Raw genomic sequence first — 22224 nt, forward strand, 5'->3', positions numbered from 1 at the left:
GGCAAGCGGCCAACGTGGGAACTTAATGACTGAGGTCCACTCCCTGTCTGACTTGATAAAACATTTAAACGTGGCTGTTTTCATTTATTTCAACATTTGACTCCGTCTTTTCTTCAACACGCGAAAAAAATCAGTAACTGCAGCAAGGAATGGAGGGGATAAAAAGGAAAGACTTATTGATTCCCAAAACGCCAGACCACATCGAAAAGCATCGGAGCGAGTCATCGGGATGACTGGGAAATGTTGGAACCTCCTTTTGGTCACTAGTTGTGATGAACGAGGTGAGACCATGTGATGTCCTCAAACAAAATAGCGAGGAAAAAGTCTGGAGCAGAAACACAAGGCTAAACGCCTTGTCTTTAATATCGCCTCACACACTTTAATTACTGCACACACCAGAGCTCTCACACAATAACTATGTGTGTGTGTGTGTGTGTGTGTGTGTGTGTGTGTGTGTGTGTGTGTGTGTGTGTGTGTGTGTCAGGCTGATGCTGTTGCCATGACAACATGAGCCATGAGCGGAGACTCTTCTTCTCCACTGTTTGCTGTCTGACCAGCCTGAAAAACATTACGAAAAGATCAATGTATCCGTTCCTTCCTTATCTTTACATCAGAAAATACTCACAGCAAATATTACTTTATCATCATAGGTAAGACAGAAATAGATAGATAGATAGATAGATAGATAGATAGATAGATAGATAGATAGATAGATAGATAGATAGATAGATAGATAGATAGATAGATAGATAGATAGATAGATAGATGGCTACCTAGCTAGCTAGCTCGCCAACTGGCATTATCAATGAATGAACAAATGAATAAAATATGGGTAAAGGGCAGTGAAAATATGCCAACTTGTGTTTGGCTCCTCATCAAAGTGAAAGAAATAAATTAGTGATAATATAACACCGTTTTTTTTTTGTTTTTTTAGCCATGAAAATTTTCTTTGATGCTTGTTTATTCTCTTCTTGTGTGGATTCATTTGCATCTATTTACATGGATATGCGTCTGCTAAAATTATTCTTGTAGTTATCGCTAGAACGTGACATCGCTGATCCTCTTCATCATCAGCACCACTATCATCATCATCATGAAGCTTTGTGACTTCTCTCACTATCAATAACAAGCTAATCTTGAAAAGTGAAGAAGAGGGGAACCAGTCAAAAAGACCATGAGAGAATCAAAGTACAGAGTCAACAATCATCATCATCATCATTAGTAGTAGTTAGTGGGAGTAGTACAGCGATAGTTATGAATATAGCTTATTTATGATGTACATACTCCTTATTTAAATAAAACAAAAATCATCCAGTAGAATCCCACTTGTTTGTAATTAGCATAGCAGATAGAAGCATTCTTGAGCATGCGTATGCATGTGTGTGCGTGTGCGTGTGCGTGTGTGTGTGTGTGTGTGTGTGTGTGTGTGTGTGTGTGTGTGTGTGTGGTGTCTCTTTCGGAGACAGTCATGAACAGCACCAAGCTCATTACATTAAAACAAACAAACAGACTCCAGAGACTCAAAGAAGGTTTTGCCAAATGCTAATGCATGCTAATGCTAACACAGACACACACACACACACACACACACACACACACACACACACACACACACACGCACACGCACGATCACACAAATATTGGCCTATTTACACATGGATAGAGGTGTAATAATGTACATGCAAATAATGATGTTAATTGGAATGTGAAATCAATAATTGGTTTTGCAGTGATCATAATCGCTTAACAAAACAGAAAGATCAGAAACAATCTGGATGATTGACAGCATCAATTAATGAAGCTCCGCCTGCACCATCCTATTTTGTTTCTTTCCCACAGTGGACACAGAAAGCGATATCAGCTTGTGAAATGACATCATGCCAACATCAAAACGATATCGCTTCGATTTTGACATACCAACACAGTATCATCATTTCACCCATTTGTCATCATGTTACCATGCCATACTTTCCATGTTATCGAGCTATTGTCGTTGTAATTTCACTCCAATATCATCATATCAATCCAACATATCCTTGCTATTAAGCCAGCAACATTATGATATCATTCCAGTATCATCATGATATCAGGCAAATATCATATTTGCATGTCAATATCATGATAATATTAGATGATATCACTCTGGTATCATCTAACGTAACTCCAGTATCACAATATCACTCCAACACCAGCACAACTAATTTGAATGATTTTGCATCACATTTGCTGGGTTATTGTTTTGAATACAAATGTATTATCTAACTATTTTTAAATAATGATTTTTTTTCCCCAACCCCCACTGCCTGTCTCCAACTGGCTGTAGCTCCGCCTGCTGGGATGTCGTAGAAATCCCATCAGCATAATGATAGTTCTGTGGTTACCATGGCAACGCGGCAGCACCAAAACCTGAATGTGATATCTCTCATATTGGTCCAGCACTGAACCCTGATTGATGACACCCCCTGTCACACATGGACACACACACACATGGACACACACACACACACACATATTCTATATATAAAAGAAATATAAAAAAGAAACCTTAAATTTAATTTGAAGCAGACAAGATGAACGTCCTAGCGCTATGACAAGACCCAACGTGTTACATGTCTCACGGGTGTAATAGTTGTAACATTTGCAACATACAGTATAGATATCGAACATGCCACATGTGGAACTTGCATGTAGCTCATGTAAATCAGAAGATGCATCGTACATAACATTTGTAATTTGTGACATGTGTAACATACTGTATGTAACAGATTTATAACACATGACATGCAGCATGTGAAACATGCCCATTGTGTTACAGTACATGCTCAACGTATGGAACAGCTTTAACATTTTGGAACGTGCCACATGTGGAATTTGCATAAACTGTGTAACATTTGCAACATGCGGAAAATCATGCAGCAACTTGTCATGTTGCGTGGTGGTGGTGGACCCCAAAAAGCAGGCAGGAGGGAGGAGCAGGGTGTACTTGACGAATTGTAATTAAAACAAGAAAACTAAATCCAAAACAAAGTCCAAAGTAAAAAACAAAAACCATGACTTAAAAAAAAACTATCAATAACCAAAACACTACTAGAACAAACATGACAGCAGCAAAGGAACAGCAAACAAACAAACATGACAGTAGCAAGAGCAAACAATGACCCGACACTGAGTGTTGGGGCTGGGAGTCCTTTTAAAGCCCTAATTACCTATGACCAACAGGTGTGCAGCTGCCGGGGGAGCCCTACAGTGCCACCTGTTGGTCCCTAAACCGAATCATGACAGTACACCTCCCTCAGCTGCACACCTGTTGGTCATAGGTAATTAGGGCTTTAAAAGGACTCCCAGCCCCAACACTCAGTGTCGGGTCATGTTTGTTTGTTTGCTGTTCCTTTGCTGCTGTCATGTTTGTTCTAGTAGTGTTTTGGTTATTGATAGTTTTTGTTTAAGTCATGGTTTTTGTTTGTTACTTTGGACTTTGTTTTAGATTTAGTTTTCGTTGTTTTAAATACAATTCGTCAAGTACACCCTGCTCCTCCCTCCTGCCTGCTTTTTGGAGTCCACCACGCAACGTGACACAACTAAAGTACCACGTGATGTTTGTGAAATGTGTCAAACACTCTGATTGGTCATTACATATTATAAGATAATAAGATAAGATATCCTTTATTTGTCCCACACTGGGGAAATTTACAGCCTCCAGCAGCAAGAATGTAGGCAGAAAGAAGAAAGAAGAAAAAACAAACAAACACCGTTCAATTAAGTGCAATATAAATACAAAATCGCAGTGCTATTTACAGTTGTTTTTCACATCATTTAATTATTATTAATATTATTGTTTTCTCCCTTTCAAATGTCAAATTGGCTGAGTTTAATGGCTCTCATGTTTTTTGATCGGTCTGATCTTTCCACTGGCCCTAATGGTTGTGATGCCTCCATTGGTTCAAAAGGTCCTGATGGCGTGCCCATTGAAGTTTGTTTCACATGCTTACATCATGTCTGCATGTGTCATGGTGAGCAGGCGAAGACGTGACTTTGTGCTTGGCGGAGGTCATAAGCTGTCAAACTGCGTGGGTTAATTAGCGGGTTGCTAGCGCTAATGATCCAATAACAGCCGTCACAACTTTTTCACACTGGAGCTAACAAGCAGCAATGTTCATCTCTTCATCATCATCATCTTCATCCTTCAGTAATTACAACGTCTCACCTTTGTGTGCGAACGTGCATGTGTGTTCATGTGGGGTGTGTGCATTCACATTTGTGCGAGTGTCTTACTGTGTCTGAATGTGTGTGTCCGTGAGGTCCCCCCCCCTCATTAAGAGTCATCACGCAACTAACCTTTGAACTCTTGACAAGGTGTGTGCTGGCATAGGACTGAACAAGTGGATCTCAGAACATCAGTTCCCTGGATCCGCTGACACATATGAAGATAATAATACTCATGCTGCACCTTCACGCTGGTATTTTAAAAGTAGAACATTAAACATATAATTGTACTTAAGCGTGTTGAATTGACCCAGATGGGAGTGCAAGTTGCCATAGCGACCGTTTCCTCACCTGTCATCTGTGCGGTGGAGGCTGAGCAACCAATCAGAGAGCAGCCTTTGAGTGTCAGGTGAAAGGGTGGGACTAAACGCGCCTTTGTTGTCATGGATACATCTCCTGTTGGACAGGTAATGTCACTAAACATTTTTTCCCCCCAAAACTTTTGATGAGGATAAGCGTTCGATCAATCAGATGGCTCCAGGTTCCTGTTCTGGCTGCTCGGCTACTTCCTGCTTGGCGATCACACCTTGTTGTCGTGGCAACAGCCTGGTGAAATTCCTGAGCGGGTTTTATTCCTGGTGACAGGCGTCTCGTTCGGTCCATTGCTTCACTGTGTCGAGACTTCAAGGCAAAGGTTAAAGTTAATGTGGGCAGGTAAAATACACAATGTCAACCGTGTGTGACTGTGTGAGTTTGCGTATGTGTGGTTCGTGTAAATGTTTGTTGGAGTGGTTGTAGGCTAATGCATGCGTGTGGCTGTGTTTTTTTGTGTGAGTGTGTGTGAATGTTGGAGTGTGTGTAGGCCTATCAATATGTGTCTGCTTGTTTGTGTCGGGGTTGTTTGTGGACATACATTATGTCAGTGTCTGGTTTTTGTGTGTGTTCAAGTGCGTGTACATCTACTTGTCTGTGTGTGTGTGTGTGTGTGTGCGTAGTCTTAGGTGTGTATGGTTTGTTTTCAAAAGCACGTTTTTGTGTGTCTGTCTCTGTGTGTGTGTGTGTGTGTTTTGTGTGTGTTTGTGTTCCACTGTGTCTATTTTCACGTGTGTTCGTGCGGTTGTTTGTGCGCGTGTACGAGTGTTTGTATCCGTTTTTGTGTCTGTACGGTTCTTTGTGTGTCGAGTGTGTGTGTGTTTACCGTGTCTGTTTTTGTATGCTGAGGATAGAAAACGTTTCCCATGAGTCATCACTTACGACACATTGCTATGCCTTTGTCACGTGACGTCACCTGACAGGTGACACCTGTGGTTAGCGAGGAGTTAAAAGTGGTTCAATTTGGTCTGACACGAGCTGAGCACACGGATCTTATCCGACTGACGGTGCGCATGCCTGATTGTACGCTTGTTCAACAGTGACCTCTAGCGGTTATTTGGAGCAAGTACACGTGTCATTCTTTAGAAAAAAAACACTTATTTTCTTCACTGCACATTCATTCTTATGGGGAAATCGAAATCTCTTGTGCACAGTTGTATCTTAGCTACTTTTTGCTCAATCAGTTATTTAAAATTCTGTGTTATGACTAACTGCTACCGTGACATGTTCATTATACTCAGTATTTTTCCCCTGAGAGTGTAATTAACAGAGTAAAATAATTCAGTCCAGTATTTGTATGTTCATTGACTGGCGTCCAGTACAGGGTGATCCTCACCTCTTGTGTCAACTCAACTCTGACATCCATCCATCCATTAATCTCTGAACAACTTATCCTTATAAGGGTCACAGGCGTGCAGGAGCCCATCCCAGCTGACTTGGAGCAGTATGTGGGGTACACCCTGAGCTGGTTGCCAGCCAATCGCAGGGCACAAACAGAAAAACAACCATTCACGCTCACAATCACACTTTGGGACAATTCAGTGACTTGCTCCAGTGAAATTGGACAAGTGGTATTACATAAATATGGATGGGATGGATGGTTTTCTAGGTGTAGTGTGACATGATCGCTGGTCAGATAGGAGTCACGCATTGGTGCAACAATGGTTTAATTGACAACATGCAGCGCATCACAATGTCAACCTTGAAAAAAATCTTGAAAGCACACGTAAATACTGTGCTCCTTTGTTTCTGGGCTTCAGGCCAGCTCGCCGCGACAGGGTGAACTGCTCCATCGAGTGGCACATTAAGGCACTTTAGGAAAAGGTGAAGCTACAAAAAGAGCAATTCTGTTTTTAAGACGATGTGTACACAAAAACTAAACAATCATAATAATTAGCATTTTTTTAAAAAAACAAAGGTTGCAGCAGGATTCGAACATTCACTGGATGGTAGGATATAAATATGTTTGTTATGGTAGAATACAATCACAGTTTTTAATACATCTTATTTTTCTTAGGATACATTATTGTCACTTTGGGAATTTTGAATTGCTATCAACAGCTAGGCAGGAAATGTTTGTCACTCTCCACTTCCCAAACACTCAAACTAGCTTTTTTTGCGGCAAACTTTCACGCGTGTGCAAACACTGAAACATTCCGTCATAAATAAAAGTTCATATTACTCATAAAAACAAGGTTCACGTTTTTTTTCCTTCAAAAAAAGTGTAAAACCAGCATAATACAAATGATTTGTATACAGCAGTGGCTAACAGCTAGCGTGTGTAATTACATTTAGTGACAACATGCTATGTGGCTAATGTTGTTACTTGAACGTGAGCTTGGAAGGACAGTCTTGTATTTCTTTTCAGATTCAAAAGGACATCCAATTGTCCTGCTAAGGAAACAAAAAGAAATAAAAACTGCAGATATCCATGAACGGGCCCTCGCACCTGCTTTTTCACAGCGAATCCTCCAAAATGATCCAATATCACATTGTGATGTTCTGTCTCTATTAAATGTTGAAGGCAAAAAAAAAAAAACATGGCAATTTTGTGTTGCCCATCTGTCTAAGATACCGGCTTTTGATTTGATTTCAATTTGGGTGAATCCCCAAGTATGAGTTTAGGGAAAGTGCGCTCCCAAAGTGTCTGTTTCAAATCAAAATGGCCCATCCACGGAGCACTACTGAGAGGATTTCCTGGAAATGTCTTGTTCAAATTGAAATGACTCACTTCCTGTTGAATTTCAGGTCTGGGTACTTTTTCCTTTTCTGTTTTGGCAGACCCAATTTTGTGTCCGTCACTGAAACTGGTGTCGAGGGCCGGTTTAGTTATTTATTTAAGTTTCCAATTGACACGACTGAGGGGATTGGCCTCAAAGTGTCTGCCCCAAACCAAAATGGGTGACTTCCTGTTCAATTTCAGGCATGGGTGCTTGAAACTTTTCCCATTCCTTCTGTTATGATAGACATGGCCACCAAATTTCATGGTGATCGGTGGGACTGTTGTCAGAGGCTGGATTTACAAATTTGATCACTGGCTAAAATGACTTGAGAAAGGCTGCTTCACTCCAAAATGTCCCACTTCCTGTTCAATTTCTGTCATGGGTCCTTGAAATAGTTGATAGACATGTCCGCCCATTTTTTTTGTGGACGTTATACTCATCAAACGGGTGGTGGGGGCTTATTTTTTTCCCCCAAAGATTCCAAGGAGCGCTACTTCGTTATGTTGGGGACTCCTAAAATATAAATCTTACACTAATACAGTATACACGCAAATGATTTTGACGTAAAAGTCAGTGAGAGCATGTGACTGGTCACAAGCAGGTCACATGATGCGAGCTGGCACACAAACATGACTGCGACTGAATATAAACGTCCAAGGTGTTATTGTTAACAGTCTGTTGACTTGAGTGTGTATGTGCTTTCACATTTTTTTGTGATAATCACTGTAATCATCATCGTTGTGTAAACTTCAACTCCTTGGTGGTACGTACGTTGAAAGACTAGCACCGTGCACGCTGGCCCGCCTGTTGCCGTGACGGCAGCTTGCGTGTGCATGTAACCCGTAGGGAGGTAATCGTTGGCACACTAACACGTAACACTAGGCTAGTGTAAGTTAGCATACATACATGCTAACATTTCCTTAGCCTGGCGTGGCTGATGGTGGTGGTTCAGCCTCTGATCTGTTTGCGAGGTTAGCATGCTTGATGCTAATGCATTTTTAGCCGAGCGTGGCGCGCGGCTGATGTCGAAAAGTGGTTCCGTGTCGTGTCTGTTTGCAGTTTTAGCACACCAAGCGCTAATACTTCATTAGCTCGGTGTTGCATAACACTGTGAATGATGAAAATGAATTCGGTTAAACATGAAATGCTAATACTTTTTAGCATAGCATGGCTGATGATGATGATGATGGTGGTTCAGCACTGCATTCTTGGCATGCGAGGTTAGCATCCTAAATGCTAATACTTCTCCCGAGCGTCGCGCATTTGACGATGATTCTGTAGGTGGTTCAGCAATCAGCATTGCATTTGCTTGCAATGTTAGCATTCTGAATGATAACATTTCTTTAGCCGAGCAAGGCTGATGAGGCGGAAAGTGCTTCAGCATTTGTGAGATTAGCACGCTAAATGAACTGAAAAATTCAATGAAAAAGAGACAGGCGGGTTGTTTTGGCAGGCAGCAAGCAAAAAAAGCGTGTTGCTCTCTATCCTTATCGCCGTTTAAAAATGCAACAATAAAGCGATAGTTTCATCCAGCAGAACAAATGATGGGAAATTGAGTCATGAAGTTGACTAGCTATTGTTCGCACCTTTTGTTGTTGTCATGTAACATCGATGTGAAGGTGACTCTGAATCACCGCCAACATTCCGATTTTTTTTTTTTTTTTTAAACAAGATGCTCCTCATCAGCTTCTCAGCTCATCCAATCACGTTGACATGTTGGCAGGTCGCGAGGCAGAAAAGTGAGTTGGGTCCAGAGGCAGCCAATCATGTTTCTGGCCATTACACCGCAGCGCCTGCCCGCATGAAATTGAATCCTTGTGACTACCGCGTTACTTTTTTCACACACTTCAAGACATTATCATTATTAGCACAACTAGCAGTGCAATTTGCAGGAGGATGCTAATAAGGGAGAGAAAAAAAAACTTGCGCAATACAATGTCTCACCCACTATCAAGAGCAATCAGGTGACTCACTCAAAAAGTTAGCATTAAAAATTAATCATAAAAAACATCATTACATACCAGTGTGGTGTGGTCCACAGGAGACACTATAAGATGTCCACAAGCTGACCGCCATCAGGAAGGTTGTGATAAAACCAAACACCTGATAACACAAACAAAACACATGCGACACGAATGTAAAACATGACAACAAAGCTGACGACACCAAAAAAAGAAAACGCAAACAGAAAAATGGCAGCGCATATGACAACAACACACACGATGATACACAAATACCGCAACCCACGTATAGCAGAGTGTGGTACTTACAGAGGCTGCCACCAGGGCGGACACTCCTCCACTCTTCACCGCCGCCACGATGGAGCCGATGCAGATCAGCACCGTACCCACGGAGTAGTGGAAGAATTCCTAAAAGAAGATGGAGAAGGAGGAGAAGAAGGAGGTGGAGGAGGAAAAGCCGGGGAAGGACCAGGATGACGTGTCGAAGGAAGAGAAGGAGATGGAAGAAGAGTAGTGGAGGGAGGAAGGGGATTCGGAAGAGTCGGAGGCGGAGGGAGGAGAAAAAGGATGAGGAGAAGAAGGAGTAAGACGAGTAGAGGGTAGACGGAGGTGGAAGAAGAGAAGAATGAACAGGATGTGCTTTGTGAAGATAAGGTGAGGCGCCATGAGGGCGACTTACGGTGAGCGGCCAATTGATGCAGCCCATCTTGGCCTGCAGCCGGCACAGGTGCATGAGGAAGAAGACCAGGAGCACCACCAAGAACCACACGGCCACCACCTCAAAGTACTGGAACGCCGCCCAGTTGGGCCAGCCCCGTGCACAGTGCACGCACAGGAAGGTGATCAGCAGCGCCACCTGTAGGCCATATTCAATCTCAATCACGGTATTAGGAGAAGTGCAGGGGATTGTCTAATCAATTGATTAATGTCATTCATTAATTATCACCATGATGACTCGTCTTGTGAAATTGAAAGCTTTTTTTTTTCGTGGTGTATCATCTTTATAATTTAGTCTATACAGGCCTCAAGCTCTCAGCTTCATTGTTTTTCTTCAAAACTGACCACAGGCCATTCCCTTGTTTCGGATTCGAAACAACGGATTTTTTGACGGTTTTTTTTCAAAACATTTAAAATGTCATAACTTCCTTAATTCTTCGTATTTTGACAACATTTAAACACCACTGTGTCCCTTTATTCCTGCCGTTTCCTATGACAATGGTCTTGCTTGGAAAAAGAAATACTTGTTAGATGCTTATAATTATATAGCTGACGACAATTTGAGCATTTTTTTTCCCAGACGTGTGTATCAAATTTGCAGCACTGTGCATTCATTGTGAAATACACACCAAAGTACCAGCAAGCAGCTGTCAGTTTCAAAAAGGTTAGTGCCCCGTACTGTATGTGTGTGTGTGTGTGTGTGTCACCACACCCACAGGATGCCACCTCGTGTCCGCACTGCCCCCCCCCACCCCCCTCCTTCCTCATCCACCCCTGTTTACTTGATGCTCGGGTTGTTAGCACATCAGCTAAAAGCGTCATTTTGCCTGATGAGTGCAGTTGTTGGTGTGTAATTGTTGTTGTGCGGTGTCTGACCATCTGGGCCATCTTGAGCAGTCCCGGGATGGTTCGGATGTATCCCAGGTTGAAGACGCCGTCGGACGCGGAGGTCCTGCCGGTGCTGGTCGGGCTGACCGTGTGAGACATCTTAGCCTGCCTGCTAAAAGTAAACTAAGAAACTACTTGACCAGAAAAAAAGAGAAAAAAGAAATCCTGTTCGTTAGAAAGGCTTCAGTGCGGGAAGGCGCCAAAACACACGCCCAGTTTTGCGTGCACAATTGCCCACATCCGCTGACGTTTCACAACAAAAGTCCAGTCACACGCGCAGTCCGTTGGTGCCTTTCACAATAAAAGACCTGTTCATGAAGGAAGAAACTTGGATGTCGTCATGACATTTCAATATCTTTTATTCAAATTTGTTTTTAAAATGATGTAAAGCACGAATCAAGCGGTTTAATGACATAAATACAAAACGTCGTACAGTGGTTCATGACATTGAAGTTACTCACTTTTATTGTCTTATTGACAAGTATGGTCTGAACTTTGCACCTCAAAGTCAGGTAACAGATTCAACCCTGAACGCAACCAACAAAACAGAAACAAAATATATGTATACTTTAATACAACAAAGATGATAAAAGACTACAAAAAAAATATGAAAAGACTACTTCAGCTAAAGACTACAAAAGACTAGAAAAAGATGACACAGACTATAGAAGGCTAACGACTAAACAGACTAGAAACATGACACGAGGTTCTTTATTCACTTCGATCACATCCTGATGCTTCATGTGAGAGCCGCCATTTAGGAATGACAAAACTGACTCAAACTTCTGCAAACTGCTTTTTAAATGTTGACCCCACCCCTTTGCCGGCAGTGCAGAGCTTAAGCTTGGGGAGGAACAGGCAACTTCAAAGATGATGAAGATGACTATTAAAATTCCACAGTTGAGTACAAGATATCTGAAAAGACAAAATTGAACATCTGGCATCTACCAACGACTGGGAAAGGATTTAAAGAAGACTACAAAAAGACTGTCAAAGCCCCCCCCCCCCCCCAAAAAAAATCCTTCTTTCAAGCCATTCAAAATAAAATGACTGATTGATTAACTGTTGGAAGAAACTCATGATCTTGACTCTTACCTTGTTGTTGATGTGTGTGAGCATGTTCGGACTTTGTACATGGCACGCCTTCACCTGCAAAAACATGTACACTCATTACACACATTACACATCTCACACCAGCTGTTATTGATTGAGAGGCATCTACAACACCCCCTTTTGCATGAATGTCAACCATGTCAACTTGAAAATTAATGCACCCCCCCCACCCTCCCTCAAAAATTGATGTAATGTATATTTTAATGAGGAAAAATGCCATCCTATAATATTGTAATTTATAGACATATAGCTGGCAACCGGTTCAGGAACCATTTCAGGGTGTACCCTGCCTACTGCCCGAAGACAGGATAGGCTTCAGCACCCAAGGATAAGCAAATGGATGGATGACTGGATGGATGGATACATTAATGGCTTAATTTAATGTATTCAAAAATAATTAAACCGTTTCTGTCACATTTGCGTTGCTCCTTCTGGTATGCCTGTCACCTGGCCATAAGACTGATAGAAGGATGTGCCAATATTAGACATTCCGCACAGAGGATAAAGAATATATGCCTGTAAATACTCCTATTTTGTCTGTCTGCACCGCTTGTGTTCAATCTGTTTCTGAAATGGTTACAATACCACCACAATCATTTGCTAATTGTTGCCTGTTTACTTTCAAACTGCTGCTTAAGACAGTTAAGTCAAGTCTTAGTGGAGTGTAGTTAAGTCAAAGCAAAAAAAAAAAAAATCGGTAGAATGATGCATTTCTAGTCACTCACTGGCATCAGGAAGAACAACAGTGGCATAAACAGTCTGAAGCTCAATAGCGCCGCCGGCTGGACCATGGGAGGATTGCAGGAAGCGGTTCTCTACTTGGCACGCACACACACACACACACACTGATGAACCTCTCACACTGACGAAAAACCATCTCACACTCATCAAAAAGCCTTGCATACACACCAAAAATAATACTCGCGCAACTAAAATCTCTCCCTTGACCAAAAAAGTCCTACATCTGCAAATAACTGTCACATCCACAAAAATTGTCACACTGAACAAAAACCCTTTCACACTCACAAACACACAAATTTCATGATCATCTTAAAGCTCTTATTGGGCCAAAAAACTCACACACAGCAAAGAAATTCTCACACTCAACAAAAACCTCTCGTACACTACAAAAAGTCTTTCATACTGATAAAAAAAAAGCAAGCTTCCCCTTCATTCAATTTTACCCAAAAAATTCTCACACACAAGACAAAAAATCTCTCACAAACAATCAAACAACTCAGACTCAACAAAAAAGACTGAAACTCACTAAAAACCTCCATCAAATAAAACCCCTCAAATTCATAGCAAAGAACCTCACACTAAACAATGTGGGGTTTGTTTATGTTCAATTTTAATGTATTAATGTGTTAACATCTTTACAGTATGAGTTCAAATATCCGAAATTGATGTAAATGTGTATGTTCATGTGTTCATGCATGAGTGGTGTAGTGTAGAAAGGCTTGCACTCACGATCGTTTTGTTGAATCTGAGCGTTGCGATTTCGTGCTGAGCGAGAAAAATCGTCGTCATCATCATCATCAAATAATGCCACACAACGCAACCACTCTGACGATGTCATCGCCTTACCTCTAATCTTCTGTCGGTGGACAACGAAGCCCCATGTGGCCAACATCAGCAGTGCAACCGCAACGACACCGCATACCAGGCCCACGTCCCTCAGCGTGTTCGCTGGCCGGTACGTACCCTCGGCCCGCCCCAGCGCATTTTCCACCCGACAAGTGAGCTCTTCCTGCCGCTCGTATGGTATGGAGCTGTTCAGGTACCAATGTGCAAACGAGGTCTCCACATGCGCCGCTAATGCTGTCGCTAACGGCTGCCCGTAGGCTGACAGCCAGGTGATGTTGGGCAACGGTAGGCCCTCCGCCACACACTGTAGCCTGTTGGGGGCACTGGAACTGCTGGTGACCATTGACAGGCTCAGGATTGCAGGCCTCACTGATAGCAGAAGAAGAAAAAACAGCGAGGAAAATGTCTGTGTGTGCATTTGTGACTTGCAAATAATTGGTGTACTTCCATAGAGCAACAGATCACCCCAAAATAGCTTTTCAGCATTCACATTAATAACCACGCCCCCTTATGACCAAACAGGAAGTCCAGTGATTGAGTTGAGTCTTTACCTTGTACCTTCAGCATCAACTTTTTGTTCTGTGACCCTCCTTGCTCCAGTTTTATTTTGCAGACGTACACGCCCTCATGCTGCACTTGGACAGCGCTGATGCGAAGCGACGCATTCCCCTGGCGGAGGTTGCCGGCCAACAAGTAGCCGCCTAGGCCAAGGCAATCGGCGAGTTTGGTCGATGAGTCGTTCTTGACTCCACATTGGAAAAATGGCTTAGTGGTTTCGCTTCTGCCGATCCAGCTCAACGTGATGCTGCCGATGTAGCGGTCCTGCTTGGGATGAGTGAAGGAGCATCCCAGGATGGCGTCTTGTCCTCGCAACACGCTGATCTCATCAGAGACGTGCACAGTCAACTCAGATGGTGGCAAACCCTCTGTACCGGGATCAGACGTAACCAAAGTACTCAAACTCTGTACCGAAAAGTACAGTGGTCCCACTACTTCCATGTCATCACGTTCATGTTCCGAACGGCTTTCACATCACCATGCAAATGCCGACATGCTAATGTTGCCATCTGCTTTCAGAGCAATATAGTAACGTAGCTAAATGTTTCCACATCGACATGCAAATGTTGACATGCTAATGTGCCTACCGAGTGCCCCCACGTCAACATGCTAATGTAGCGAACTGTTTTCACATCAACATGCCTATGTGGCTACCTACCGGTACTTTTACATCAACATGCTAATGCAGTCATGCGAATGTACCCTCCTGCTTCCTGGCGCCTTTCAGTAATACTGTACTGGCAGCGCCCCTAATTTCTTTCATTAATTTCTACATTTCCCATCCATTTTTGTCATTTAATGTTCATTGTGCATCAGTTGTTTATTGTGGTTGTGGTAAATTGACTTTATAGCCCTTTGGTACTCAAAGCGCTTTACACTATTTACTCATTTACCAACTGATGACGTAGCATCAGGAGCAACTGGGGGTTCAGTGTCACGCTCAAGGATACTTTGAAAGGGTTGCAATGGCTGGGGATTGAACCGCCAACCACTGGGTTGGGAGGCCACCACACATACCAGTGAGTCTTATCGCCCCATTACTGGACATCACGTTTTTTTGGCACGGACTGTTATCGATGCTTGTTGTTGTGTCATCTTCACTGCCAGGGTGCTTACAACAGCATTTTTTCCATGAGCGTGAATATCGGCACTCAGAGAGTTTTGTTGCTTGTCTATGATGCTACAACTATATGGAGCTATGACTGTGAGGCGTTACAACCGTGAAAAGAGAACTACATGGGACAGGAAAATGGAAGCAATATTTTTCTGTGTCATTTGCCAGCGGACAAGCTAGCAGCTGTTAGAAAATTACACTTGCCTGTTTAGTTTTAAACCCATTTTGCAGTGAACACGTGTGATGCCATGTCAGTAACTTTCCATATCAAGACGTTAATGTAGCTAACCGCTGTCACATCATATTGCTAATTGATCGAACTGAGCCCGTGTCACCATTCAAATGTCGCTAAGTGCTTCCACGTCAACATGCTAATGTCAGCAAGTAGTTTCACATCACAATCAAGAAGTGGGACCGTGAAGAGGCAGGTCAAACCAATTGGAACGTGTCGGAATGACGCACAACTCACCTGTGGTCACCAGCAGCAGAACACACACACGCACAATAACACACACACGCATCTTGGACATACACGCAAAAGCACACACCGGCGTGTGGAACTCCATAAACACACACCAACACTGGGCCACCACAGCAATTCAGGAAGGAAACGAGTCACAGGACAGTGACTGGTTACAAGATAATCTCACCCACACACACACCCACACCACACACACACACAGACACACACACGCGCACACACACACACACACACAACAAATAATACCACACTGTAAAAAGAAAGTGACCTGAAGTGTGAGGTTTTTGGTGAGTGTCAGAGTGTTTTTTGGGGGGCCTTGTGAGAGTTTTTGTGGCGTGAGACTTGTGTGTGAGAGATTTATTGGGGGGGAGGGGGGGTTCTGAGTTTTTTTGGGTGAGTGTGGGAGGTTTTTTTTTTTGTTGTAGGTAAGATAAATGTTACTGTATTTTTGACCTGTATAGCACCTTATAACTTCCTCTTTTTCTTTCTGTTTTTTTTATACACAGACAAGAAAAACTTCCTCAAAATAAAACACAATGGAAACACACACACACACACACACACACACACATTCATCCATCATGGAGATGTTGCTCTGCATGTCGTTGTTTGCTGCTCAAGGAGGTGAGCTGGGCCATACACACTCGGGCACACACACATACATTTCCATACATGTGCACACACACATTTGCACACACTCACTTCAGCAAGTATTATGATATAATACAAATCATATCATGTTCAAGTGTTCATATTCATGTATTCATTTGTTCACGTGGTGTTTCTGACATTTCACACGTGTGAGTGTTTCAAGAGTGAGTGTGAGAGCAGTTCTGTAGTGTGTGAGAGAATTCCAGTTGTGTCTGTGACTGACAGCATTTCAGTATTGTGTGTTAAAGCATTTGAGTTTTGCATGTCAGTGTTTCAGTTGTGTGTGAGAACATATTAACAATGTGTATGAGAGTGTTTTAATAATGTGTGTGACAGTGTTTCAGTCGTGAGTGTGAGAGTATTTTAGTAATGTGTGTGTGTGTGTGTGAGAGTATTTCAGTTTTGCCTGTGAGCGTTTGCCTTGTGTATTTGCGAGTGTGTCATCACTGTGTGTGAACATTTAACAGCAGCAAGAAAGTGTGGCAGTCGCAAGTAAGAGAGCATTTCTGTTGTGTGTGATTGTGTGTGTGATTGTGTGTGTGTGTGTATGCGTGGTGTGTGTGTGCGTGTGTGTGTGCGTGTGTGTGTGTGTGTGTGAGAGAGAGTATTTCACTTTTGTGTGACATTGTTTTAGTTGTATGTGTTTGACAATGGTTCAGTAGTGCGTGTAAGAGTGTTTCAGTAGTTTGTGTGAATTTCAGTTTAGTGTGTTTTCATAAGTTCTTGTGTCAACACAATATGTTCATGTCATCATGTTCTTATTGTATGTTAATGTTGATGTGTTCATACAGGATGAAAATATGAAAATATCATAATTTCATGCATCAAATGTTGATGTTCATTTTCACGTTTTATGTTCATTCTCCGACTCCTGTTTTCATGTGTTCGTACAAATGAACTGTATGTCATGTGTTCCTCCCCATAGTGTGGAGCTTTGAGGAAGGTGTTTGGGCGGTGCACATGCAAGCAGAGGTGCGAGCCCTGGCGGGCCACCCGGTGGTGCTACCCTGCACCTACAGCCACCCGCCGCATTCCCATCATGCCTCAGTGCAGGTGCGCTGGCGTCGGGACGGCAGCCTAGGTGCCATTGCCCTCTACCGCTGCACTGGTAAAGTCCCTGTCTGCGAGCCTGGCCCCCAGCAGGACCTGCGGTACCGATTAGAGGGTGACCCCCGCCGGCATGATCTGTCGCTACGTATCAACGGTGCCACCCTGGGGGACAGTGGACGCTATTACTGTGGGTTGGAGGTAGAGGGAAGGGATCACAAGACCGTGGAGGACAACATGGGGACCCGGCTGAGTGTGGAGGGTAAGTCCTTCAAGGGGTCCTTTTGAAGTGTGTGGCGTTCTTTACATTTATGTTTCTCGCCGCAGCGCCGCCCAACATCCTGTCCCTGCAGGTGGACGCCGGCGAAGACTCAAGGTACATGGCCGAGTGCCGCGTGGCAGGCTCGCCGCCACCCGACATCCAGTGGCTAGCACCCGAGCATCCGCTAAAAGGTTCTACGGCAGGCCCGCTCAGTCTGGGTGACGACTTTGTTGTTAGCCGGCTGCAGGATGTCGAACCTGGGTGGCAGGTCACATGCTCTGCCTCCAACCCGCTCGGCAAAGATAAAGCCACCCTCTACCTGCTTCCCCTTCCGACACCCCCAACCAAGGATGGCGCACCGCCCCATATCCTCCTTCTGCTGATTCTTTCTCTGGGGTCTAAGGTAATTATGCTGCTTGGGATTGGGGTCTGGCTGGTGTCTACAGGCGCCCTCTGGTGGAAGTGACGGCGCCCGATCACTGCCCTGCCTGTTAGCCCCCTAGAATGAAGTCCAATAAAGTTTTGATGGTGTTTGTGCTGTCACCTCCTGGTCACTAGATTCATTGCTGCTTTGTTTTCAAGAAAACATACCTACAAAACAATCTTAAAATTTTTTGGATAGCAACGCTTGTTGAAGAAATGACAATACACTCTCATATGTTTATCATGTATTCATTAATTTTTTGGTGTAAGACAAAGAATACACCTACAATGCTAATTGCTAAGTGTAAGGATGGAAGATTTCAGATGATGAAGGAAACAAAAGACTGGTCAAACGTCACTATGCTAAAAGACATGCTAATGTAGCCAACAGGTTTCATGCCTCACACTAACAAAGACTAGAAAAGAGAAAAACACACCAAAACAACCTAAAATCATGACTGCAGTGTGTGAGAATGGTTTCAATAATGGGTGTGAGAGCATTGTGAGTGTTTAAGTCGGTTATGTGAATAACTGAGTGTGTGAGAGCATTTTAGTGCTATGTGATAGTATTTCGGTATATCCTGTGAGAATGTTGCCGTAGTGCCTACGTGATCATTTCAGTAGTGTGTGAGAGCATTTCAGTGTAGTGCGTAGGAAATCATTTCAGTACTTTGTGAGTGTTTTAGTAGTGTTTGAGATTGTGTCAGCAGTGTGTGCAAAATCTTTTTAGTGGTTAATGGGAGAGTTTCTCAGTATTGCGCATGAGAGTGTTTCAATAGCGTGGGTTAAAGAGTTTCAATAGTCTGTGTGAAAGTTCAATAGCGTTGGTGAATGAAACACTTTTAAGTCGTGTCAGTGGGAGTGTTTTAGTAGTGCATTGGAGTGTGTTCGTGTGTGTGAGTGTTTTGGAACCGCGTGAGGGTTCATTTCAGTCGTGAATGTGAGAGTGTTTCGGTGATATGTGTTAAAGTGTTTCAGTGGTGTGGTTGTTATTATTAGTGTGAGCTTACAGCAATAGAACTATTGTAACTTGTTAAGTGTTAAAAGTTAGTCCGTCACACCCATTGTTAAGCCAGACTCATTTGTTAACTTCTACTGCATGGGGAAGAGATGCGGTTCTCGGTAGCAGATGGGGTGGACATCCAGGCAGCAATCCTCACGGCTCCAGCCAAAGTCCTGACCCATCTCCAGACTGATGGTCCCGCACTGGCCCCCCTCTGAGCCCTCGGGGTTCGCCCCCTGCCAGTTGCTAACTGTTAAGGGCGCCCTGTTTATCCAGTACCAGGCGCCGGTTAACGTGCTGCGACGCAAACCAATCCAAGCCCGCCTCGGGATGCCATCCTGAGTAGACTTCTGCCGGACTTTAGCCTCCACTTGATTGAGGAGTGCAGAAGAGGACAAACTGACCAGATGGAGATTCCGTTCTTGGCAGAACTTGACTGACTCCTTCCAGGCCAGAGCCTCAGAGCCAATCTCCAAAACCTCAGGCGACAGGACACAGCCTCTGTAATCTGGCGAAAAGAGTGTTTTAGTAGTACCTGAGAGAGCTTTTTTTCATTGTGATGAGAGAGTTTTTCTGCAGCCTGTGAGTGAATTGTTTTTTCCCCTCAGTTCTATATTGTGTGTTAAAGCATTTGAGTGATGCATGTGAGTGTTTCAGTTGTGTGTGAGAACATATTAACATTGTGTCTGAGAGTGTTTTAATATTGCATATGACAGTGTTTCCAGAAGTGAATGGGAGAGCATTTAAGAAGTGTCTATGTGTGAGAGTATTTCAGTTGTGCAAGAGAAACAGTTTTCTGTTGTGCTTATGAGAGCACTTATCAGTCTGCGTTTGCGTTTGTGATGCTTAACATCTAATGAGTTCACCTGAGATTTGACTGACGGCGAGCGCCGGATTCCCAAAAGTGGCGTTCCCCTTCTCTCCCATATAGTAGACGGCCATCTTGTCTGAGGTATGCCAAATGACGTTGTTGTCCAGGCTGAAATTCACCACCGTGGAGACGTAGTCCGTCCCCGAGAGCGCTCGCCAGGTGAGGTCCTTTGGTGGGGCGCCATCCACACGGACCCCCGCGGTGAGGTCCTTGTGGACAAGGATGATGGCAAAATTATGCACGTCCGGTATGGCGTTGACCACGTAGCAGGAGGCCAACTCTGACTGCGGGATGAGCGGCAGGAGCAGGCCAGGCCGGTAGAGGACGGCGATACTGGAGAGCTCCAGCAGAGGCCAGCCCGGGTACGAGGAGTCCACCAAGGAGTCCTGGGACAGTAGTACAGCAGTTTGGTCGTCTGAGTCTTGGGACAGAGGCGGTGGGACTAAGAAGGTCATCTTGTCATTCGGTTTGGGACTCAGTGTAGCGTAGAGCACGGAGCAGCTGCAATTTAGTGTGGCAGCACACGGGTGCCCGAAGAGAACCGCCACTGGATGCTTTGCCCTCACCACCCTCCAGGCTTTGTCACCATCCACCCTGAACTGAGTGGCATGGTGAGGCTCCAGCTCCACTTCTCTGGTATTGTTACCTTCCCCTTCCAGGTTGACTGTGTTGACTTTCTCCGCATTGACTACAATGAGCCTGAAGGGGGTGTACTCTGTCACATAGGGGCTGACCATGTCGGCGGGTTGGGTGGTGCCCTGGATTTTGGGAACTGGCGGGACGAGGTACTCGGTGCCCAACCTGTCCACAGGGAGAACCCGAGCACTTTGTATGCTGCCCGCCTTGATGCTGACAGCGTGGACCGTGACCTGGCGGGTGCTGTTCACCCGGAGCACCTTGTCTGAGACACCCTCACGGCCGAGCTCGGCGTCGCCGTAGATGAAGAAGCGGCGCGTTTGAGTGGCGGCCAGAGTCTCAGTGTGGATTTGTTCCCGGATCACCACTGTGACTTCTGTGTTGTCAAGCAAAGCCGTGACGTGCACCTGGTTGTGAGGTTCCTCGGGGTAAAAGTAGGCCATGTTTTCTGGAAAGATCACCAGGAAGTTGAAACCCGAGCTGATCTGTGCTTCTGCGCATCCTGGAAACAGAGCCAGCCCAAGGCATAAGCAAACCAAGCAATCAATTAGAGCCAGACGACCACTAGGGGGTCCCCAAGAGCAATTAAGAAAGCTTGCATACAGCTTACTGCTTTCACGTGTCAATATCCTTCTTGAGTAACGTCAACAAGATCATGTAGCTAACTGCTACCTCATAAACATGCTGATGTAGCTGACTGCCTTCAAATAAACACGTATATATTGACATGCTGTTAACAGTAAATATAACTGGGATTGACAAATAAAAAAGAAGCAAGTATGCTCTGCTTTTTGTTTTGAGAACTGCACGAGAAAGATAGCCTTCTTCTTTTTGTTTCCTCAAAGCAATGTTTTATGGTAGTTTCCCATTTTTGACAACGAGAAGAACAGGGACTGAGAAATATTTAGTGTGTTTTAATTCAGGCAATTACGTAGAATTTTTTTTGTGGTCTCGAGATCTCACAATGTCACAGATTTTTTTTTTCATTCGAAGTTATTATTTGATACTTAGGTGATACTGCTGCACTACAAATGATTAAATTGTAGTTGCATAAATAATTTACAGTATTATTGGCAGAAATTGAATGTCCAGTCCTACAATGTATTTTTTCTCATCTCTCTATTGATCAAGAGAAACGTAAGAGTCTTTCTGAATCAAATCAAACTTTTTCACCGTGAGGAGTTGTCACAGAAACCCAAGCGACATGTTTCGACTCACTCGATTTTGTTGCCCCCCTCAGCACAAGAAGCAGTACTGCACAGTATAGGTGGCCCTTCGACAGCATCCTGAGGAGTCAAAACAATCACTTTCAGCAATACTTCTTATAACGTCACCAAGTTTTGATTTTGTGTCCTATTCTGAGCACAAATTTCTCACAGGCTACATACTGTACTTTGGACTCCGCGAATTTACCTAGTTACCTTTTTTTTTCAACATTTCTTTTAAATATTTTCAAATATATTTGGGGGGTTATTGTTTGTTTCAACAAATGTCTAATCAACTATACAAGGATTTTAGGTATGTGTGGTCCAAACTGGTCCCTTTGACTTCAGTGAAGCTAATATGCTAACAACTCACACCAGAAAGAACATACCGGTACTAATTCTACACAGC

At 43.7% G+C, this 22224-nt stretch overlaps 4 protein-coding genes across 7 annotated transcripts; 1 reads left to right on the forward strand and 3 right to left on the reverse strand.

The window, feature by feature from the left end:
- Positions 1–6225: 6225 nt before the first annotated feature.
- Positions 6226–11115, reverse strand: cmtm7 (CKLF-like MARVEL transmembrane domain containing 7). Its single transcript, XM_086114094.1, has 5 exons — positions 10853–11115; positions 9939–10115; positions 9569–9667; positions 9320–9401; positions 6226–9091 (listed from the first exon to the last, which is right to left on the reverse strand). Exons 1-5 carry the CDS (start codon positions 10961–10963, stop codon positions 9078–9080), a joined length of 483 nt encoding a protein of 160 aa, XP_085970220.1. The 5' UTR covers positions 10964–11115; the 3' UTR covers positions 6226–9077.
- Positions 11116–11205: 90 nt separating this feature from the next.
- On the reverse strand, positions 11206–15816 carry siglec15l (sialic acid binding Ig-like lectin 15, like). 4 transcript variants are annotated; one of them, XM_086114091.1, is made up of 7 exons: positions 15706–15816; positions 14116–14490; positions 13565–13933; positions 13448–13483; positions 12703–12795; positions 11960–12013; positions 11206–11779 (listed from the first exon to the last, which is right to left on the reverse strand). In XM_086114091.1, the coding sequence occupies exons 1-7, from the start codon at positions 15800–15802 to the stop codon at positions 11751–11753; spliced, it is 1053 nt and encodes a 350-aa protein (XP_085970217.1). In that variant the 5' UTR covers positions 15803–15816; the 3' UTR covers positions 11206–11750. The 4 variants fall into 4 exon arrangements, with proteins under 4 accessions (XP_085970217.1, XP_085970219.1, XP_085970216.1 ...); XM_086114093.1 differs by lacking the exon at positions 12703–12795; XM_086114090.1 differs by lacking the exon at positions 11206–11779 and having other exon boundaries at positions 11901–12013; positions 12703–12792.
- Positions 15817–16298: 482 nt separating this feature from the next.
- On the forward strand, positions 16299–18202 carry LOC147204038 (sialic acid-binding Ig-like lectin 15). The gene is made up of 3 exons (XM_086113823.1): positions 16299–16341; positions 17294–17677; positions 17743–18202. Exons 1-3 carry the CDS (start codon positions 16299–16301, stop codon positions 18141–18143), a joined length of 828 nt encoding a protein of 275 aa, XP_085969949.1. The 3' UTR covers positions 18144–18202.
- A 990-nt stretch (positions 18203–19192) lies between these two features.
- Positions 19193–21895, reverse strand: LOC147204039 (IgGFc-binding protein-like). The gene is made up of 3 exons (XM_086112761.1): positions 21829–21895; positions 19970–21112; positions 19193–19611 (listed from the first exon to the last, which is right to left on the reverse strand). Exons 1-3 carry the CDS (start codon positions 21893–21895, stop codon positions 19193–19195), a joined length of 1629 nt encoding a protein of 542 aa, XP_085968887.1.
- Positions 21896–22224: the final 329 nt, after the last annotated feature.

The sequence above is a fragment of the Hippocampus guttulatus genome, chromosome 6 (genome assembly GCF_054856545.1).
Source record: "Hippocampus guttulatus isolate MCC_2025c chromosome 6, RoL_Hgut_1.0, whole genome shotgun sequence".
In the NCBI taxonomy this organism is placed as follows: Eukaryota; Metazoa; Chordata; class Actinopteri; order Syngnathiformes; family Syngnathidae; genus Hippocampus; species Hippocampus guttulatus.

Bases quoted from the DNA above. Each gene is read 5' to 3' on its own strand.
- cmtm7 (XM_086114094.1), bottom strand. From the start codon at position 10,963: ATGTCTCACACGGTCAGCCCGACCAGCACCGGCAGGACCTCCGCGTCC. The intron at 9,668-9,938 runs GTAAGTCGCCCT...ATCTTCTTTTAG, and splicing joins GCATCAATTGGCCGCTCACC to GAATTCTTCCACTACTCCGT. The intron at 9,402-9,568 runs GTAAGTACCACA...TTGTGTTATCAG, and splicing joins CCGCCCTGGTGGCAGCCTCT to GTGTTTGGTTTTATCACAAC.
- siglec15l (XM_086114089.1), bottom strand. From the start codon at position 15,802: ATGGAGTTCCACACGCCGGTGTGTGCTTTTGCGTGTATGTCCAAGATG. The intron at 14,491-15,705 runs GTGAGTTGTGCG...ATCCCGGTACAG, and splicing joins TCTGCTGCTGGTGACCACAG to AGGGTTTGCCACCATCTGAG. The intron at 12,796-13,447 runs GTGAGTGCAAGC...GTGCGTGCCAAG, and splicing joins TCAGATTCAACAAAACGATC to TAGAGAACCGCTTCCTGCAA.
- LOC147204038 (XM_086113823.1), top strand. From the start codon at position 16,299: ATGGAGATGTTGCTCTGCATGTCGTTGTTTGCTGCTCAAGGAG. The intron at 16,342-17,293 runs GTGAGCTGGGCC...TCCTCCCCATAG, and splicing joins GTTGTTTGCTGCTCAAGGAG to TGTGGAGCTTTGAGGAAGGT. The intron at 17,678-17,742 runs GTAAGTCCTTCA...TTCTCGCCGCAG, and splicing joins GACCCGGCTGAGTGTGGAGG to CGCCGCCCAACATCCTGTCC.
- LOC147204039 (XM_086112761.1), bottom strand. From the start codon at position 21,895: ATGCTGTCGAAGGGCCACCTATACTGTGCAGTACTGCTTCTTGTGCTG. The intron at 21,113-21,828 runs GTGAGTCGAAAC...CTCTGTTTCCAG, and splicing joins GAGGGGGGCAACAAAATCGA to GATGCGCAGAAGCACAGATC. The intron at 19,612-19,969 runs GTGAACTCATTA...TCTTTTCGCCAG, and splicing joins CGCCGTCAGTCAAATCTCAG to ATTACAGAGGCTGTGTCCTG.